Source organism: Rousettus aegyptiacus, unplaced genomic scaffold (assembly GCF_014176215.1).
Source record: "Rousettus aegyptiacus isolate mRouAeg1 unplaced genomic scaffold, mRouAeg1.p scaffold_m13_p_7, whole genome shotgun sequence".
Classification (NCBI taxonomy): Eukaryota; Metazoa; Chordata; class Mammalia; order Chiroptera; family Pteropodidae; genus Rousettus; species Rousettus aegyptiacus.
This window is the reverse complement of record NW_023416310.1, coordinates 12,666,770-12,687,642: the sequence shown is the minus strand read 5'-3', so window position 1 is coordinate 12,687,642 and position 20,873 is coordinate 12,666,770. Positions and strand designations below refer to the sequence as shown.

Below are 20,873 nucleotides of genomic sequence, written 5' to 3'. Positions count from 1 at the left end.
GCCTCTGCTTTCTCACATATGGAGATGGCAGTTATGAAGAGCTGTCTGATAGGGTAATCGTGCACGTTAAATCACTTAAATCACTTACGTAAAGGTCTAGCACATGCCGAACACAAAGTATCCAGTAGGTGCTGAATGAACATAATGTATTATTATTTTATTAATATTACTACTTGCTAGGCTGCTGATGGGTTAATATGAGGATGAATAAACAGTCTGTGCTCTACAATGGCTCCTTCAGGCCCAGCAGGCTGTGAGATGCTCAGAAGCCCAGGACGGTGGATGCACAGAGGAGGGAAGGGGTCTGGGATGTGAGGTGTGAAACTGGACCTAAATCTTGAAGGACGAGTGGGGTGCTGACAGGCAGAGATAGCCGGCGAGGCAGACTGGCAGGCAGTATGGTCTGGGCAAGGCACAGAGCAGCCAGACGCTGGTCTGCTGGGCCCGGCGCAATGACAGGTGAGGCTGAGCAGTGTTGGCGTAGCTTAGACAGACCGTGAGTGCGAACAGCTCAGCGTCACCGCTGTGCTGTCTGCGTTCTCGGAGAAGAAACTAACATGGCTGCTCTTCCTCTTTTGTAGCTCGCTCTCAAAAGACTTCAGGCATCGGGCGTCTGATGGTGCATGTCATTGAAGCTACAGAATTAAAAGCCTGTAAACCCAATGGTAAATGCTTCTTTCATTCAGCAGATGTGGTAATGGCCCCACTCTTCCCTGATGACTCTTCTGAGCATTGAATAACAGGATGATTTTTTAAAGTCGGTGTTTCTAGTGCCACTAAAATGGCTGTTGGACCCATATCATTGTCACTCTGCTTCCCAATGAGCACCAGCACTGCCTCCCTCAGCTTCTGAGTGGAAAGCACAAAGCAGGTTGCACGGACACCTGCCAGGGTGCAGGGAGCAGTCGAGGCGTTCGAGCCCACATGGTCATTCCCAGGGTTGTGATGCCATCAGCACTGGGGACGTGGAGACCACAGTCGTGGGCCCTCGGGCAGCCCCCTTGCTGCCTGGTCTCTAGAGAAGCCATCGGTTTGGATCCTGCTTCTGCTCAAGGAAGGCCCCATTGTCACTCATTTTACCTACACATGCCACACGTGTCTTTGGTTTGTTTTTGTCCAGGAAAGAGCAATCCGTACTGTGAAATCAGCATGGGCTCCCAGAGCTACACCACCCGGACCCTCCAGGACACCCTAAATCCCAAGTGGAATTTTAACTGCCAGTTCTTTATTAAGGATCTTTACCAGGACGTGCTGTGTCTCACCATGTTTGACAGAGACCAGTTTTCACCAGATGGTAAAGTATAACTTGGCCAGGGGGATCTGAAGTTTCCCCAGCCCTCTGGAATCTAGGGTCTAGATCCGGGATGCTCAGCCTTATTTCTACCCCGCGCCACCTAAGGGAAATGACAAGCCCATGGTTCTGAGCAGTTCACGTTGGCAGCAGGTGGGGCGCCTTCCAGGGGCGGGGGGCAGCCTTCAGTGTGTCAGTCCATACGTAGGTGACAGAAACACCGGTCTCCTGGCACCTGCTGACTGGCTAAGAGGTCCCCCGACCGGAGACATGGGCCCCAAACAGGCAGCGCCCCTCGCTCAGCTCGGCTGGCGCTGTGCCCGCCTCCGCTCAGGGGATCACAGCCGTTAACCAGAAGCAGCTACGTGTTTGGGAACTGAAAGTATTACGAATCCTGTTTCAGACACTCCTCCTGTGGTAGTTTTGTTTTTTTTTTTTTAACAGTTTTATTAAGAAGAATTTTGACTCTCACATATTTATTCACCAGATTTCCTGGGTCGTACTGAAATTCCAGTGGCAAAAATTCGAACAGAACAGGAAAGCAAAGGCCCTACAACCCGCCGACTGCTGCTGCACGAGGTCCCCACGGGGGAGGTCTGGGTCCGCTTTGACCTGCAGCTTTTTGAGCAAAAAACTCTCCTGTAGGGGTCTCGGGAATCTACCCACTCGCTGGGCTGGGGCTGGGCAAGACCTGCCCCCCGGCTGAAGTAGCGTCACTCAGCTCCATCCATCACAAGGCCGTGCACGCTGGGGCCCCTCGATTTTATCGCACACTAAATCGCTAGCAATCTATGCAAACGTGGTCTTTCCTGTAAATAAACCAAACCCCATAGCACAGTGCCTTGTGTTAGTGTTAGCATCTTTGGCTGGGTTTAGATGCCAAGGTTTCCATTTTCAGGGCTATAAAAAGTATTTTGTGGAAATGAGGCATCAAACCACCAGAAGTCACCACTTGGCTGAATGTGTCCTCTGTGGGTGGTTTGGGTGACGCTGTAACCATTCCACGCCGTGTGATCTCTCCCTGCGGGGTCACAGACACTCAGGAAGCGAAGGATCGGGGAGAAACGCTGCAGCTTCGGGGCAGGAACGGCCTGGAGACCGAAGTTGTGTCTACTTGTGCACTGAATAAAAAACAGAAACTTGATCACTTTATTCCTGATTAGGTTTTATCATACCCTGCTGAGACAATATAGTTTGAAATCTAAGGGGGAAAGCTTGATTTACTTTAAATACTGTGAATTCTAATGATGTGGAAAATATTTTTCAATTTTAATTTTCTGAAGTATAAATTATTTATGTAAATTCCTTGTTTTTGCATATTTCATAGGACATGCATCTTTAAGCTTTATCATTGCCAATATGTACAGAAAAAGAATAAATGTTTAAGTTTATGAATATAACTTCTCTCAAAGCTTGACTGGTGTACTTTCTTCGTGAAAGTCTCTTAAAAGGTAACTTCAGAGGTCGCTTATAATGGAACTAAATTTCCTTTCTGCAGCAGTGGTAGAACCCACACACAGGGGAGGGGGAGCATTCAGGAGACCCCGGAGCCCCATCTGGCTAGCTGCTCTGTGACTGGTAAATTCACCCGCTGTTTCTGGGGCCCAGTTTCTTTGATGGCTCGACTGGATGATGTCTATGGGAGCTAGAGTCCTTGTGCTTGCCTGGGCGAGTTACCTCAGGGGTAACTCAGGAGAAAAGAAAATGTATTAGACATCATCCGCGGGCCCCTCGCGCCTCCAGCCCCAGGAGCACCTGTCTCTCCCCATCCCCACCTGTCTCTCCACATCCCCACCTGTCTCTCCACATCCCCACCTGTCTCTCCCCATCCCCACCTGTCTCTCCCCATCCCCACCTGTCTCTCCACATCCCCTGTTGTTTTGTCTGAGCCACATCCTCACCTGTCAGATCTGCTCGCTCAGCCTCCGAATTTTGAAGTGTGAAATTTGTTTTAAAAGTTAATAAAAATAAGGTCTTATACACTAAGTCCCTGGATTAATGAGTACTACTGGGAAAATATCTGTCCTCTGGAAAGAATCGTGCAGTCAGCAGGAGCTCCGATTTCTCAGGGAGCGGGAGGAACAGGAAAGATTCACAAGTCCCTCCACCACAGCCCGCCTCTGTCTAAACGTAATCGCTGGGCAAAGGAGGGCTGGAAAACATAATTCCGAATATTCAAAAATTTTAAAAATTCATCATTTAATCATTCCAGGTATTGGTCTTGGGTACTCATCAGTTAAGACCTAGACATAAAAGAAATATGCCCCAGTGTTGAAGGAAAAGACACCACTCAATACCTGGAACAAACAAACAAAAAAACTGAATATATTGCTTAATTAAGGAAAAGTCTGGCTGGTCAGGCACAGCCCTGCCGCGCTAAGCAAACTGTTGATGTCCGGCGAGTCTGCCTCTGACTGGCCGACCCTCAAAGCAATGGGCTGTAACGGGTCAGGCAGGTTTTAAACCAGTTCCCGTGACACTTGTGACCAGAGCTGCAGAATGATCCTTTTCCCAGGACTGTGGGGACTTTAATTCCCACTGGGATGAACGTTGGCTACAGCCATTTCTCCACGTTTAGATACGTAAGGGATCTTTTCAGACCTAGGGCAAGGGAGCCTGCAGGCTGTGAGCCGGGCCGCTTCGGCTCCGCTAGGAGGAAGTTCAACGTCAGTCCTCGCAGCAGCTCCAGGCACGGCTTTGACCCCGGAACGCAGGTGTGCACCTTCTGTCAAGTCCCCTCCTGACAGAAACACAAGCCTGGTTTTCTGAAGGACGTGGTGGGGAAGGTGCGCCCTTGGACTACTTGCATCTCCAGGGAAGGACTGAGCAGATGTGGGGAATGCCCAGCAAGCCCCCCACTTTCTTCAAGATCAGGATACCATGGCAGGTGAGCAGGATAACTCCACCTTCTGAAAGGGGACCCCAACCCTGAGCAGTGTGACTAGCATTACAAAGTCTGAGTGGGCGTGTGGAGAGTGTGCCCTGGGGACTTTGCCATGTGCTTTGGCACCAGAGAGACTGGACTTGGAACAGCAAGCACACGGCCACTTTCAAGCCATGCAACTGACCTTGACCAAGCCCCTGCAGCTCTCTGAGCTTCCCGTGTTAGGTAATTCTATCCTGCTGCGAAAGCTTGTACCTGAACACAAAAACACCTCCTGCAGTTCCTAATTCACAGCAGGAGCTCAATAAATAGTACCTTATTATTAGGATACTTCTTGCAATATCTTTCTACTTCTGCAGAGAAAGAACAGGTTGGCAGTATTCTAACGTTGTATAGATGCTGCAAACTACAAACGGGCCTCCTTACAGCAGGCACTGTCCCTGGTTACCTTCCCTGACCCCCAGATGCAGGGAGGTCAGGTGCTGTGCCAGGACCTCGGCCGTCATCACTCTTCGTTCCACAGGCTGAGACCCCCATCTGTGCCGGCCTTCCCCAGCTGCCCAGGACCGGGGCCGGTACTGTCTGGTTCCTAGAGCCTATTGACAGAAGAGAATCGCTGAGTGTAGGGTCGGGAAGAGGGGCTTACAGGGGCAGGGAGGAACCCCCCGCGGGGTCCCACCTGCCACTCAGCCCTCTTGCGGGAGCCGAGACATTCCACACAGCTCCCCAAGCAGCCCTCTCCTCACTCTCCCTCACACTGCCTGGTTTCTGCAACTCTCAGACAAGGCTCTCCACGCCTTTGGACCCCACACAGCACTAACCTGTTCGTGGTTTAGCGGAAACGACTAGCTAGCTGTCCACAGAATGCTCGCTCTCCCTGCCACTGTGCTCGGACCAGCCAGGCACGACTTCTCCCGGCACCCCCACCCCCTGCAATTAGGCACAGCCATGTGCCTGGGCCCCCGCCAGCGGAATATGCGGGACGTGGCCACACTCCCGGGCGGGACTCCTCCATGGTCTCTTCCCTTTCCAGGTTGACAGGGATGAGTTCCTCAGGACCTTATCAGAAGCCTGGTGCTGAAGAGGACAAAAGTTCCATCAGCCAGGGTCCTGGGAGTCTGCATGGAAGAGGACATCCTGCGGACCTGCTAACCCACCCAGTTCTGGGACACGAGCGAAAAACAAACTTCCGTTGTGTGTAAAACACGTCCACTTTGGGGATCTCTTGGTAGCAGCAGGTCGGCCGCCTAAAGGGCAGAGCTGGCTGCAGTCACATTCAGAGCTGACGGGGCTCCCCGCACTCAGATGGTTACACTCAGAGGAAAGGGGTAACTTCCATACAAGGAGACACTGGGGAGAACGATAAGGTTGGGTGGGGGTTGTTTCTCAAGCTGGAGGGAAGAAATAGTCTCTCATCCTTTGCCTGTAGCGGAGGTGGGCCAGGCGGTTGGGGAAAGCAGAAATGCAGGGGTCCATCGCGTGCTCCAGACAGGCCACCGAGCGGCCGAAGCCGAAGCCTTCCCCGGAAGCACCCTCACCCTCGGCTTTAGGTACAGGGTGTCGGGGAGAGGACAGGGGAGAAATGGACAGTGAGCTGTAAGCTCTGCCAAACAGGCTGTGAGCTCTGGTTAAGAAATCTGTGCATGCGAAACTCCTGCATTTAAAAATGTGTGTGTGTGTGTGTGTGTGTGTGTGTAAAATCTTTTATATATATAAAATTTTATATATATATAATCTAATCTTTTATACATATATAAAAGTTAAACTATCATCTTACCTTTTTTAGTGTAAATTCAAAAGCTTCCCACCTGTTGTGACTGAACTAAGGAGAACAAAATTTTCGGTGTGGTTTGGATGTGATAAGTAGTAAATAGTAGAAGCGAGAACTCAGGAAAAAGAGCTGAGGAAATCCTGGAGGGCAGATCCCCCCCCCGCCAGGTTTTCCCTCACCTTATAAGGGCACAGTCTGTCCCCGGCAGTGACCGAGGGGCCACAATCCGCTCTTTTCTGAGTCTCCTCATGCAAGGCTCCCCTGCTGAAGAGCACCGTGCATATGCATGTGTGTGCACGTGTGTGCATGTGTGTATGCGCGCGTGTGTGTGCGTGTGCGTGCATGTGTGTGCATGTGTGTGTGCATGTGCGCATGTGCGTGTGCATGTGCGTGTGTGTGCGTGTGTGCACGTGTGTGCATGTGTGCATGTGCGTGTGTGTGTGCATGTGCGCATGTGCGTGTGCGTGTGTGTGCGTGTGCGTGTGTGTGCACGCGCAGCAGCTCGAGCCCAGAAGCAACCCGCCCCCCCTTTCTGCTGTGCAGAATAAACCCTCCTGCGTCTCCTTTGCCCTCCCTTCTCTGACCACTGCCCGCTCTGCCCTGGGGAACCTGTCTGACAGGGATCTGTGCCTGCTCTCTCGTGGGTGTTGCAAAATTGTGCCATCCCAGCCCTGCTTCCTTCCCGCACCCCACCCCACCCCACCCCAGATCTCTGCTCACCAGACCCGTCTTTTCATCCCTTTTATTCTCCGGGCTAAGCTTCGAGAAGTGAAACTGCCTTTCAAAAGCAGTCTGACTTAGGTCGGCAGTAGTGTGATCAGGATGATATATCTTTTTTGCATAGGTCGGGTTTTCAGGACTGCAAAGAAAAGGAGGGGGGAAAAAATGATCTTGACTCTGTACAATCAGAATTGTACCATTCAGTAACTGTCTGAAAATTAATACAGCAAACTCAGTACTCACTTTATGAAAAGGCAAGACTGAGGAGACTCACTTGGCGGCTGTCCATCAATCGGTCTGCCCCACCCACACCCATGCTGCCACACCCCCAGGTAGAGTGTGAGTCACAGCACCCTTCTCCAGCTGTGATCGAGGCACATGGGCCGGGCCTCAGTGCCTAGAGCTGTAACTGGGACAGGGGCTCCCAGGCGGCCTCGGAGGCTCAAACCAGAACGTCAGGCGGGCCTGGGGCACCATTTTTCCAGCACACACATAAGAGCAGAGAAAGACGGCGTACAGAGAGAGAGAGAAAGGAAGCGGGCTCACAAAGAGAAGCCATGCAGAAAGCTGCCTAGTCCCACAGAGGAAAGGACTGGCCTCTTCTTGGTCACTCAGGTGGCCCGGCTATGTTCCTGACGGCTGTGGTCTGAATGTGTGTCCTCCCGAAATTCATATGTTGAAGCCTGACTCCAGTGTGACGGTATTTGGGAGGTGATTAGGTCATGGGGGTGGAGCCCTCGTGAATGGAATCAGTGCCCTATGAAAGAGGTCTCAAAGAGCCCCCTTGTCCCACCACATGAAGACACAGCGAGAAGGCGCCATCTGTGAGCCAGGAAGCCGGTCCTCACCAGACACCGAATCTGCTGGCACCTTGATCTTGGACTCCTTAGCCTCTAGAACTGTGAGAAATAGGTTTCCATTGCTTATGAGCCCCCCATTCCTGGTATTCTGTTATAGCAGCCAGAACAGACACTGATCGTGGCTTCCATGACAGGCTGGTGCTTCCCAACACATCTAGGCTCCCCTGCCCCTGCCTTTTTACTTGAAAAGGATTCTGCTTTTTATTACTCAAACGACCTCTGACACAGCCACTTTGCTCTTAAAAACCTTTCCTTACCCTACTGAACAGCCCTGTGAGGCACCTCTGGGTGTGTCCTCTCAGAGGGCTCCCCAGGGCTGCCCCCATGCCTGCCCTGGGAGGCTCAGGCCTATCCAGGGGCATAAGCCTTCTCCTTCATTCCCCCATTCATCTGTTCATTCAACGAGCGTCGACTCATCCTCTACCGTGTTCTAACTGCGTAACTGCTGGGAACACCAAGAGCCCTGAGGCACGGTCCTGCCCTCAAGGGGCTTGCTGTAGTGAGGAAAGGCAGACGGGGGGTGTAGAGGTATTATCACCATGTGAATTCCCTCTCTCACCTGCATGGGGACGACCAGCGATAAACAGAAGTCGCAAAGGCACGAAACAACCTGTCAGGTAGGGAGTTGTAAACGTGCTGACTTAACCCAGAGATTTTTGTGGTTTATTTATATTTCTTTTCTTTAGAAATACAAGGGAATTTTTTTTTTTTTTCAGACAAAACCAGAAAAAGTGGCAGGGCCCAGAGAGCACCTTATATGCTGTGTTAAGGAGTCTGGACTTTATTGTAAGGGCTATGGGAAGCTATTGAGGGTTTTCACTGGGAGGTGGGGGGAGTTGGCCACTTCAGAAAGATTCTCGAGCTGCTACGTGAAGAGTCCGTTGCAGTAGACCAGACTAAAGGGAGGAATATCATTTAAGGAGCTGTGATCGCAAAGGCAGATAAAGGAGATGAAGAAATAAAGCTGTTGACTTGCTAGGGGATAGGGAGTTATATAATTATTGGTGTTTAAATAAAAAGTTTGTTAAAATTGATAAAGAAACCGTGAAACCAAAAGCAGAATATAACACATCCAAATACTAGGGGAAACAGAAAGTAGCATTGTTTATGCCAGCAAAACTCAGGATGGAGGATAAAAGGCAAACATCGAGAGAAGCATGACAGGACTTCCGTTTCTGTGTACGATTTAGTTTGCACAGGCCAACAACAATCCTGCTCCCACAAGCAGAAAACACCAGAAAGCTTACCAAACAAACTCATAATTTTAAAGTCATTAGATAGCTGTGGAAGCAATCCCAGAGAGGAGAGAACCCTTCTGGAACGAGTCGGCATCTCTGGCTATTTTCCACGTACCAACCTCAGGTACCAAGGCAAAGACTGATGCCTCCATGCTCCCCACGTATTTGGTGGATTTTTCCTCCCGGAACTGGTTGCTTTCCTGGCAGGTAGGCAGCGAACCTTGTTCTCTACACCTCCCTCCCCCTGGTGGGCAATTCAAGAAGTGCATCTGGATAGGTTAGACATCCTCCAGGACCCTGACTATAAGCAGCCTTCCCCAAAACGTATCTGAAAAAGAACCAAATAAAATGCTAGGACTATAAAAATAAAACCGCTGAAAATAAGAACTTAATGGATGGGTTTAACAACAGATTATTAGACACAACTGAAGAGATAGTTAGGAAATTATCTGGAATCACATATGGAGAAACAAAAAGAATGGACGATACACAAGAAAGGGCAAGAGACAATGAGGACACAGTGAGAAAAACCAGAATGCGTCGAACCGGCGTACAAAAGAGAAGAGAGAGAATAGGGCAAAGGTAACAGTCGAAGAAGAAATGACCGAGGACTACCCAGAACCGATTTCTTTTCATTAAAATTTTTGGGGTGACATTGGGTAATAAAATCGAATAAGGTTCAGGTGTACGGTTCCACGGGACATCATACCGATGTTGCGTTGTGTTCCCCACCCAAAGTTAGATTTCCTTCTGTCACCAAAGACTTCACCTCCTTGACTCCTATCTCCCTCCCGCCTCCCCCTTCCCTCGGCTGACCGCTAATCCGCGGTCTGCGTCCACGAGTCTCTGTTTGTCACTCATGTTCATCTTGTTGCTTTCAGTTTTATGTCCCACATACGAGTGAAGTCATATGGTTTTCAACTTTTTCTGTCTGACTTCTTTCGCTTAGCGTGATTATCTCAAGATCCATCTACGTTGTCGCGAATGGCAGTACTTCCTCTTTTCTTATGGCTGAGTACTATTCCACTGTATACATGTACCACAGCTTCTGTATCCAATCACCTATCACAGGCCACTTCTGCCGCTTCCATGTCCCGGCCACCATGAATGATGCTGCTATGAACATCAGGGTGCATATATCTTTGTGGATAAATGTTTTCAGGTTTTGGGGGGTAAATAACCAGAAAAGGGATTGCTGGGTCATATGATAAATCTATTCTTAGTTTGTTGAGGAACCTACCTACATACTGTTTTCCGTAGTGGCTGTACCAATTTACATTCCCGCTGGTATTGTGCGAGGGCTCTTTAGGCCCTGCAACCTCTCCAGCACTTGTTATTACTTGCCCTGTTGATGACGGCCATCTGACAGGTGTGAGATGGCATCTCACTGTGGTTTCGATGTGCATTTCCCCAATAACTAGTGAACTTGAACATCTTTTTTATGTGTCTGTTGGCCATTTGTATGTCTTCTTTGAAGAAGTGTCTGTTCCGGTCCTCTGCCCATTTTTTAATTGGATTGTTTGTTTTTTATGATTGAATTGTATGAGGTCTTTATATATTTTGAATATTAGGCCCTTGTGGGAGGCAACATTTGCAAATCTAGCCTCCCATTCAGATGGTTCCCCCTTCGCCTTGTTGATGGTTTCTTTTGCTGTGCAGAAGCTTTTTAGTTTGATAGTTCCATTCATTTATTTTTGCTTTTACTTCCCTTGCCTTTGAGGCCGAATTCATAAAATCTTCTCTAAATCCAAGTTCCAAGAGTTTTCTAGTTGTTTTCTTCCATGCAATTTATTGTTTCAAGTCTTATATTCAGGTCCTTGATCCATTTTGAATTTATTTTGGTGTGTGGTGATAGATAGCAGTCTAGTTTCATTCTTTTGCAGCTGGCTTTCCAGTTTTCCCAGCACCATTTATTGAAAAGGCTTTCTTTTCGCCATTGTATGTTTTTGGCTCCTTTGTTGAAATTAATTGCCCATATGCACGGGGGTTTATTTCTGGACTCAAAATTCTGTTTCATTGGTCTGTGTGTCTGTTTTCTGCCAGTCCCATGCTATTTTGGTGTATGGTGTCATTTTGCAGTATAATTTGAAGTCAGCAGAGTGATACCTCCAGCCTTGCTCTTTTTTTCTCAGGATTGTTTTGGCTGTTTGGGGTCTTTTGTACTTCCATACAAATCTGATAATTTTTGTTCTATTCCTTTAAAAAATGTCATCGGTATTTTGATGGGGATTGCATTAAATCTGTATAAACTATGTTGATTCTTCTAATTCATGAACATGGAATATCTTTCCGCTTCTTTGAGTCTTCTTCAAATTCATTTAATAATGTCTTATAGTTTGCAGTGTATATATGTCCTTCACATGTTTCATTAGGTTTATTCCCAGGTACTTTAATCTTTGTTTTGCAATTGCAAAAGGGATTTTTTTTCTTTTTCTGAAAATTCATGGTTAGAGTAGGAACGCTATGTATTGTTGAACACTGATTTTATATCCTGAAACTTGACTGTATTTGTTTTTTATTTCTAATAGTTTTTTAGTGGAGTCTTTAGGGTTTTCTATACAGAGAATCATGTCATCTGCAAATAGTGACAGTTTGATTTCTTCATTCCCTATTTGGATGCCTTTTATTTCTTTCTCTTGCCCGACTGCTCTAGCTAGGACTTCCAATATGATACTGAATAATACTGGTGACAGTGGACAGCCTTGTCTTGCCCCTGATCTTAGAGGAAAGGTTTTTAGTTTTTCACCAGTTAAGTATGATGTTAGCTGGGGGTTTGTCGTATATGGTCTTTATTATGTTGAAGTACTTTCCTTCTATACCTGTTTCATTAAGTATTTGCCCAGAACTGACTAAAATGTCACTTTACAGATACAAGAAGACCCATGAATTCCAAGTAGACCAAATCAAAAGAAATCCACATCTAGAAGCATCACGTTAAAGCTGCAGAAAATCAAAGACAATAAGAAAACTTTAAAAGCACCTAGAGAAAAAGACAGCTCTCTTTAAAGGCACAAAACAGTAAGACCGCAGCTGACTTCTCAATGGGAAGCGTGAAGGACAGCGGGCTACGTGTTGAAAGGACGTAACTGTCGACCTAGCATTCTTCGTCCTGCGAAAACATCCCTGAGGAGTTAAAGTCAAATCTGGGAAAGGCTATATACACTGGGCGATTCCAACCGTGTGACATTCTGCGAAGGGCAAACCTTTGGAGACAGCAGGAAGGTCAGTTAGGCAGTCAGCCGGTCCGTACCTGCATTTGCGGCGAGGCCTGCGTCTCACAGGCGTCGCGGAGGCTTTCTGCCGCTCCTTTGGAACTGCGCTGTGTGTACCGAACGTGAAGTGGGGCAATTTGGCATCTGCCCTGGCCTTCTCTAGTTCTTTAAATTCTCTTAAGGTATATTGTTTTCCTGCAGGAAGATTTAAAAAAAAAAAAAAAAGTCTAAATCACTCTTAAAGTCAACTCCAGTTGCTCTTGGGGTAGGAAGTCATTTGACGATTGGAAGCCTCACAATAAAGCCCAGCGATCACAAAGTACCTGTCTTGTATTGCAAAATGGCTCTCCTCTCTTCATCTGTCTCCTGCTGTCTTCTAAACAGAGGATCATAAAATGGTGGGACCGTAACCTACGAGAAAAGGTCTCTCTAAGGACCCGAGTACAATTCGTATTAAGCTTTTTACTCGGTCCGAAGCACTCAGGTGTGGCCTAGCTGTACACCTTGAATGGAGGGAGAACCGCCCCGAGAGGAGAGACACGCTTCTGCCCCGAGTTCCTCTGTACCACTGCGTCGGTCAATAAACATTTGCCGATGCAACTCCGTGCCAACGAGGTCCCGTCCTCAGGGATCTCCATGGACAGGTCACACACGAGGACAGTGTGGTCACGAGAAGCCGCAGCTCGGGGCGCTTTAGCAGCACCCGGCAGCGCTCCGAAGCGGCCTGGGAGGGCCAGCGCCTCCTGGGAGGGCAGGTGGGGCCCTCAGGTGCTGTGGGTGTCAGGAGCCAGGGTGTAGAGGTCGTGGACAAAGGTGGCGTTCTCAGATCTCCCCTTCTGATTATCGGCTTTAGACAGAGGGACCGTTTCCACCTTCTTTGCTCCCCCACGCACATCACCTTGACCCAAGGCCGTTTTCAAGGTAACGATTACTGAATAAGCGAGGCCGCACAGAGACGGCCCGACGCCCGCTCAGCAAGACTCCCAGAGCCAAAAGAACCGTCTTCTCTTCGTAACAATGATCTGTGTTGGTTTTCTGGGCGAAGCAAAATCAACCACTTCTCTCTTCAGAGCCACACACATTTTTTTTTTTTTTTAAATGAACAGTAAATACCAGGCGGCTACTTCTGCAACACAGGAGTAAAACGCGGGAAACTCTAGCTCACACGTGGGCAGTTTAAAAGGTGAAGACTCATCACAAACTCAACGACTGACTGACGGCCCTCCCGCCGCCCCTCCTTCCGCCTCTGCGAGCAAGCGCTTCCTCCTGAGCCCTGGCTCCCTGCCTGGGGGCTGCCACACACTTGTCACACCCTCTGCACTCACCATCTTCCTCTCCCTCCCGGGCTTCCAGTTCGCTGAATGTAGGGGACTAATGAACGAACGAATGAATGGACATGCCTTGCTCACAGTGTAAATTCTCCAGTGGTTGCAAATCACTTTGGGTTCCCATTCTAAAACTCAGGGAAAATGCTTCTGTGGATTTTTTTCTTTTTCATGAATACAGAATAACTACGACTCTTCTAAAATGACTAGGTTTTCTGCAACCCCAGAGCTTCTAAGAATAAATAAATAAAAGTAAGAAACTTACTTACCTTTCCGTAATTTGGGTCTTTTTTCATCATATTAAAAGGATCATATACTTCAGGATCATAAAGGTCTCCAAATACAATTGCCTTTAGGGGGGGAAAAAAGTATGCCTAAGAGCAAATCATTACATACAAATGTGTTTTTGCAAGATTCAAGAAAGCTGAGTACTTTATTCCATTTTTATATAAAAGTTAGAGATTCAAAGGGCTCAGAGAAACCTCAGAAGCACATTAGGCTGGGGCAGGAGTCCCCCGCCTTCTAGGTGAAGTGAGTATCCAGCCTCACTCTGAAGTCATCCACTAGCCTTAGTCTGAGAACTTCTGTTCCATTAGGCAGGTTACTCGCTCCCTTGACCATTCTAACCGCTGGGAAATTTGTCCCTAGGCAGAGTTGGATTGAAATCTGCCTTGTCACTGCCAGGTACAGATACTAGTTCTCACCCCGGAAGCAGCACAAAATCCCGCTCTACCTGTCATCCACATGCCAACCTTTTAAATATTTAAAGGTTTCATTCCCCCTTATGTCATCTCTTCCTTGGGCTAAACACCCCAAACTTCCTTCCACTTTTCTTCCCAGGAAGTGTTGTCGAGCGCCCATCCCCGCCCTCGTAAAGTATTCCGCAGCTGGTGAATGTCCCCTCTAGAGTGCAAATCAGGAGTGACGAGATCACAACAGCGTGGACAGGGGAGACTCTGGTGCCTTCCGCTCTAAGTAGAGCCTCTCTTAATACAGCCTAAGAGCTCACAGGCTTTCCTGGAAGCCAGTTCGCATGGTTGACGCACACTGAATTAGAGTCATTTAAAATCACTCTGACCTTCTAAGGTATGGCTTCCCAGTCTCGTAATTGTGCAATCACATTTCTGGGCACAGCTGTTAAGACTATGCACTTCGGTTTCAAAGAGACCTGGATGCTTGAGCTCCTCCCTTTGGTATTGGAAGTATTTAAAACACACATCCAGAAATTCTGCCTGTAAATATACTTAAATGCTCTAACATTTCATTTAAACTACTCTAGATCTCTAGTAAATAACTGGAAATTTAGGTGGGTCTAAATTTCAAAAGAGGGTCTAACAAATGCTAGAGAGAATGAAGAGAAAAAGGAACCCTCATACACTGCTGGTGGGACTGCAAATTGGCACAGCCACTATGGAAAACAGTGTGGAGGTTCCTCAAAAACCTAAGAATTGGTCTACCATATGATCTAGTAATCCCTCTACTGGGTATTTACCCCAAAGACTTAAAAACTCATATCCATAAAGATATTTGCACACCAATGTTCATAGCAGCATTATTCACAGTGACCAGGACATGGAGGCAACCGAAGTGTCTTATGATAGATGACTGGCTAAAGAAGCTGTGGTACATATATACAATGGAATATTACTCAGCCATAAGAAGAGATGAAATACAGTCATTTGCGACAACATGAATGGAACTCAAGATAATCATGCTAAGCAAAATAAGCCAGACAGAAAAAGTTGAAAATCACATATCATTTATATATGGGATATAAACCTAAAAGCAACAAATGAACAGGACAAACAGAGACTCATGGACATGGACTATAGACTAGTGGGTAGGGGGTGGGGGAGGAGAGAGGAGGTAGATGGGGTAAATGGGGTCAAATACAGGGGGGCAGGGGGAAGGTGGAGTAGGTAAAGGGGATCAAATATATGGTAGCTGAAGGAAACTGGACTTTGTGTGGTAAAAACACTATAGAATATACAGATGTTAAATTATAATGTACACCTGAAAATTATCTAATTGTATTAACCAATGTTACCCCCAATAAACTTAATTAAAAAAAAAAAAAAAAGAAAGTCCTGACCTCAAAGTCAAAACAGAAAAATCTTCAGAAGCAGCCAGCATTTTGATGTTGTTTCATAAAGCCGAACTGAAGAACAGAGTATAGACACTGGTGGTCCCTACACCCAGTAGCTAACTCAACAGCCATGAAGCCCCGTCTCCCTTGCCCACTGCCTGCTATGGAGACTGGAAAGCCACACACTCTCTTTCCTGGCCCTGCTTCTAGAGCTAGGACTTGCGATGTGACCCCCTTACAGCCAAGGAGACCTCAGGGGAAATCTGCTAGGAGTTCTGGGGACTCTTTTGTGCTTCCTGATCAAAGAATGAGGTGAAAGAAAAGGGTCCCCCAGTACCATTCCTTACCCCTATCTGCCTGCCTTGAACGGAGAGACCTGACACAGGGGCTGTAAGCAACCAAACGTGCTTACAAATGGGAAGGTGATGGGGACTAAAATAGTAAGGGTAGCAGAATAGAACGATGGGGAAAACCTGGGTGATAAATGCCATTGTCGTGCTGCCAGAACCCACCGTGAGACCGCCTACCCCTCAATTTACTGTTCAGTAAAAATACAGGCCCTTAACAATTTTAAGCCACTGTTATTCTATTAACATTTGCCTAAAAGCATTCCTGATAAATCTAGTTTTAAATCTATTCCCTCTACCTGAAACTCTAGGTTTAAAAATGCAGTAGGCTGTATTACATACAATTCTACGGATTAAACTTAAGTACAAAAATAAACTTGGCACTATTCACATGGTCTGTTCACCCAACTCTTCAAATTATACTTTATTTTAAAAAAAAAAATAACAGTACCGTTTTATCTGCGTGCTTTAAAAAATATTCAAAATTCTCCTGTTTTGTTTTTTCGACCCCTCTATATGAGATTACTTTTTTAATAATTCTCTGCTGAAGAGGCTCTGCAACGTTTTCAATCCATTTTTTATGTAACATCTCTTTTCTTCTTTCCTTAAAAATATCCAGATGCTGAAAATACGTGTCCAATTTCTAATGAAGTGATACAAACAAGGAAAACGAATTATTGAGAAGTTTTCCATTTACTGTCATTTGAATAAGGGGAGGATGACTTGTTCCCACTCCTACACTCTTACCATATTCGGGTTGCAAAGTCCTACCACGAGATAACTGACGAATAGAATAAAGCATGAGATAATTGAAGAACAGAAAGAGAACCAGAGAGCACAGAGCAGGAAGGACCTATGAAAAGTTCTAAACCACATCTGTGCCTTCAGATTAAAACGCATCCAATCCATTGCTAACTCATGAAATTCCTGCTTCTTTTTTAAGCATTTCATAATGTTCCTTTGCCACCCCTTCCATGTCCTTAGCCTTCATCATCAGTGAAGGCTATGACAAAATAGGTAGAGTGGAAAGAGGACTAGACTTGCTCCCATACCTCTCTCTCTCAATCTGTAAAAAGGAGAGTAATCCCACCCATCTCTTCGACGCGCGAATGCAAATGTATGTGAATTTATATAAATCGTAATACAAATGTGAAAATATTATTATAACACTGAATTTTAATCCCTCTTATTGAAATTAAAACCTCCTTAAGTTCATTAACTCCATAGCAACTATCAAAAGTGACTGGTCAGTACCCTTCAATACTACTTTATATATCCCCACTGCAATGTGGGAATGTATGAGGAGGTAAGTTTTAGTCAGAATTTCTATTCAGCACCAGGACAAAAATGGGGAACAGTCAGAGCAGTCTCTCAGATCCGGGAATCCAGACCCCTCAGTGACCCAAGGGAGGTGGCACAATCTCAGATCTATGTATGGACTAAAAACAAGAATCAAAGGAGGCTCATTTTTCCAGCAAAACAAACCTCTTCGATGTGGTAACATCTCTGGGCCGGGCTGCTCTGCCTCACTCTCGCTTGCCTAGAACACACTTAGAATCAGCAATCTGTAGCCCACTCTTACCTTCACGACATTATTTTCTCTAAATAATATTGTGTGTACAGCTTCATCAATGTCTTCTCTAGCTAATGCCTAAAATAAGAGAATTGAATATTAGGATGTAAATCCTGAAGAGACAAACCATTATGACAAAACTCAGTGCATTTTACCAATAGTTTTAGTGTAAATCTAATGTGTGCACCTCGAAGCATATTTCGTAAATTTTTATTATGGAAATTTTCGAGCATTATTCTCCACAAACCCATCACTCGGGTTCAGTGATTATGAACTCAGTCAGTCTTATTTCATCCAAACCCCTACTCACTCCCCTGCCCCCACCCAGATTATTTTGAAACGAATCCTTTACATCATATCATTAAATCATATTTTATTTCATTATTTATTATTATTTATGCCTACAGCACCTGGTCTTCTTAGGTGGTCTCCCATCCACGTACTAACTATGCCTGACCCTGCTTAGCTTCTGAGATCAGATGGGATCTGGCTCGTTGAGGGTGGCACGGCCGTAGACCAGGACCGTGGCTCCACTGGGGTGTGAACCCAGGGCCTTCTGTGTGTAAAGCAGATGTGCTAACCGCTACACTATGGAACCGCATCCAAAATCATATTTTAAAGTACCAAGAAAGCTTACTAATTAAAGAGATCCTCTACAAAACGAACCCTCTTTTCAGGAATTCAGTAGATTTCTTGACTTCTGCTAGGTCTTTTCATTATAATTCGAAACTACAGAAAGTTAGATTTAGTTCAACTGGTCCAGAGTCACAGAGCCAGTTAGTGGTGGCTCCTGGCCAAGGACCAAGATTGTCTTATGTCTAGGGACTTCCTGTTTCCAGATACACTGAAATCCTCACTGTGAACTGGCAGTCCAGCTTTTCGTCTTCCAAGACTCAGTAGTAACAAAGGTAAAGACAATACGACTCCAGCATCTGGAGGAGAAAAGCCATCACCTTCAAGAATTATCTTGTGTAAAACAACACGGGTTCTTACAACTGTGTCCTTCCCTCTCTGGCTCTTCGTGCAGCTGTGCCACAGTGGGCGCCTCGAAACAAACCGAATCCCCAACTCCAATCAGGAGAGCTGTATTTCTACCCACACACGAACAGCGTCACATGAAACCTAAGATGACAGTCAGACACCTATTTGGGTCTTCCCCAAAATAAAACTCCCTTGGTAATATAAACGGAGTCTTGTTTTAAAGCATTCTTACACTTAATTTTTCAATGGCAATTGGGAAATCATGTGAAACAAACATTTTCCCCTGAAATTACAATACGAAATTTAGAAGAGACGAAACCATTTATTCGGAGAAGTAGAAACATACACTTTGAGAGGATTTTGGGAAATCACAGTTTTTTAGCCATTCTATTAGCATTATTAGCAAATGTTAAATACGCTATTGGTCGTGTCTCAAGTTGTCAAACCACTTTTTGTTGTTGTTTCAGGAAATAGTTCTTGTCTTTGACAGCTCCTTCCTCATGATTTTGCCAGCAAGCATAAGGAAGGTGTGAATGATTTCTAGCAGCACTTTTGACATCCACAGTTTCCCGTGCAACACATACGAACACCGCCTCACGACTTGTAATTGCCACCGCTGCAAAAGGGGGCGAAACTAAAGGAAATATCCAAGAGCTTTGCTTACAGCGAAGCAAATTACAGGATCGTGCAAAATACGGAAAGGTTCCTTAAGAGGAACTCGGCGCTTCGCCAGGCCCCGAAGGCTCAGGACTGGACTGGCGCGCCCGGACCCGGCTGGCCCCTGCGGCCCGTCGCGGCCCTGGCCGTCGTGCGGACCGCGGGGAACACTGCGGTCCGGTTCGACGAACACCTGTGAGCGCGCGGGGAGCGCGCGGCGCTGTTCTGGTTCTGGGGAGCACGACCGTTACTAACGCAAGATAACTCTCCACCTCGAGGGACTTCCGCCCCGCCGCCCCCAAAGGCGGCGCCGTTTTACCTCCATCAGAGCGACCGACTCGGGCTGCGGCCATTCTTTCAATTTTTCCGGCCTGAAATGTTCATCGTAGGTGGACGTTTTCGTGGCCGCCATAGGTACCAGGATGCCCGGGGACAGTGAATCCGGGAGACGCAGCGAGTGGGTGACAGCCGACAAGCTCGCCTTGGGGCTCGGGCCCCCAGCCTGCTCCGGGCCCCCAGCCGGCTCCGCGCGCCCCGCCTCCCCGAGGGCGCCCCCGGGCCCGGCAGCGCCGACGGCCGCGGTGCAGGCGGCTGAAGCTGCGGCGAAGCCGGCGGACGGCGCCTCGGGCACTCCGAGAGGGCGAGGCGAGCGTGCTGTGCGCACTCGGGCCCCTCCGCCCTGCACCCCCTTTCCCCCTCCGCTCGCGACGCGGGGAGGTCGGGCCGGAAAGCGGGGGCTCCGCGCGCCCTCCGCCTGGGCGCGTGGGGCCTTCAACCGCCCCATCCAGCGCCGCCCCAGGTTTTGATTTTTTTAAAAAAAAATAATAATAGTAAATGGAGGTCATGTAAATTAATACTAAAGAGAATTTATCATTTATCTGTATGAACTAGGGCTACAACTTGAGGAATGACTTTTAGCGCCCCTTTGCTTAGGAATCCAAAATTCTGCTACTTATGCTCTAGGTCCTGCGATGTCTTCCTGCGACTGAGTCAAACCCAGCGGGAGTCCGAGGGCGATTTGCAGGATCAGAATCGGCAGCTGGGCGATCATACTCGAAACGAATTTTTAAATTGTCTGAAGACTGCTGGGAAAACCTGGGAAGAATATGTGGGTGTAGATCTTAAGGGTGCCCAAGCAAAGGGAGCACTCGTTAAACTTAGGGAAACGCCAAGTGAATGTACACAGACTCTCAGTAAGGTAGCTTTCCTATTTTTATTGTCTCTTTCAGGCAGTATTTCTTAACTTCTGGGGAAAATACATTTGCAGTAACTGTCAACACATGGTACTGTGGTTTCTTAATTATCATACAGACACTGAACTCAAAAATTAGTTGAAGTTTATTGCAGATGCTTTTCTTAGACACAAAACGATTCTTGAATGCCTTCCTTGGTCCCCACCCTGAGTGACTCCTGCTGACAGATGGCTTCCTTTGAAGCAGCCTTCTTTACTGTCCTCTTTTACCAGCCAAGGATCAGGGTGTGTGCCCCTCAGTTGCTAAAACCTTTTGAAGGTGACAGAAGAGTTAAATGTGATATAGGGATAAGGGGCTTATAACGCAGAAAGAGTTCCTGGGCTAAGCTGGGCTGATCCCTCTGAGGCCTCGTCGTCCTCCTCGTGGAGCTGAGTGACTCCTCTCAAAAGCAGGGTCCTCACCTAAACCTGCCTCACCCTCTCTCCTCACTCTGTCTGGATTCAGAAAGATGCAGGGACACGGCCAACCCCATTATATGCGGGGGACCCCCTACAGCCCTGCTCGCAGATGTCAGTGTCTGCCGTGCTAATTTACACTAGGATTGTTGCGATTTAGAAAATACTAGGTTCCTTTCTTCCCTTCTTTTCAAAACTCTGAATCTCTATCCTCCACCTTCACTATCAGCTGATGGACCAGCTCGCTTGATTGAGAAAATGAAGTAAACAGAAGTAAACG

The 20,873-nt window shown here is 47.1% G+C and overlaps 2 protein-coding genes and 1 pseudogene across 4 annotated transcripts in view; 1 reads left to right on the top strand and 2 right to left on the bottom strand.

Moving 5' to 3' along the window:
* The window catches only part of ITSN2 (intersectin 2), a 109,663-nt gene extending 106,976 nt beyond the window's left edge, over positions 1 to 2,687 (top strand). For 2 of the 3 annotated variants that reach the window (XM_036223962.1, XM_016121702.2), the window contains 3 exons: positions 582 to 665; positions 1,121 to 1,294; positions 1,779 to 2,687. In XM_036223962.1, the coding sequence (XP_036079855.1) occupies positions 582 to 665; positions 1,121 to 1,294; positions 1,779 to 1,936 (416 nt within the window). In that variant the 3' untranslated portion in view covers positions 1,937 to 2,687. Of the gene's footprint in view, positions 1 to 581; positions 666 to 1,120; positions 1,295 to 1,778 lie in introns of those variants that run through there. The other variant, XR_004951830.1, reaches the window with a different exon arrangement.
* Positions 2,688 to 4,560: 1,873 nt separating this feature from the next.
* On the bottom strand, positions 4,561 to 19,457 carry FAM228A (family with sequence similarity 228 member A). Its single transcript, XM_016121713.2, has 7 exons — positions 19,265 to 19,457; positions 17,317 to 17,385; positions 13,571 to 13,651; positions 12,300 to 12,387; positions 12,015 to 12,171; positions 6,667 to 6,805; positions 4,561 to 4,771 (listed from the first exon to the last, which is right to left on the bottom strand). Exons 1-7 carry the CDS (start codon positions 19,355 to 19,357, stop codon positions 4,598 to 4,600), a joined length of 801 nt encoding a protein of 266 aa, XP_015977199.2. The 5' UTR covers positions 19,358 to 19,457; the 3' UTR covers positions 4,561 to 4,597.
* On the bottom strand, positions 17,706 to 17,824 carry LOC118606231 (annotated as a pseudogene).
* Positions 19,458 to 20,873: the final 1,416 nt, after the last annotated feature.

Coding starts and splice junctions, on each gene's coding strand:
- FAM228A (XM_016121713.2), bottom strand. CDS start 19,357: ATGGCGGCCACGAAAACGTCCACCTACGATGAACATTTCAGGCCGGAA. Junction 13,652..17,316: donor GAGAAAATAATGTCGTGAAG/GTAAGAGTGGGC, acceptor CCCCCCCTAAAG/GCAATTGTATTTGGAGACCT. Junction 12,172..12,299: donor CATTTTGCAATACAAGACAG/GTACTTTGTGAT, acceptor ATCTTCCTGCAG/GAAAACAATATACCTTAAGA.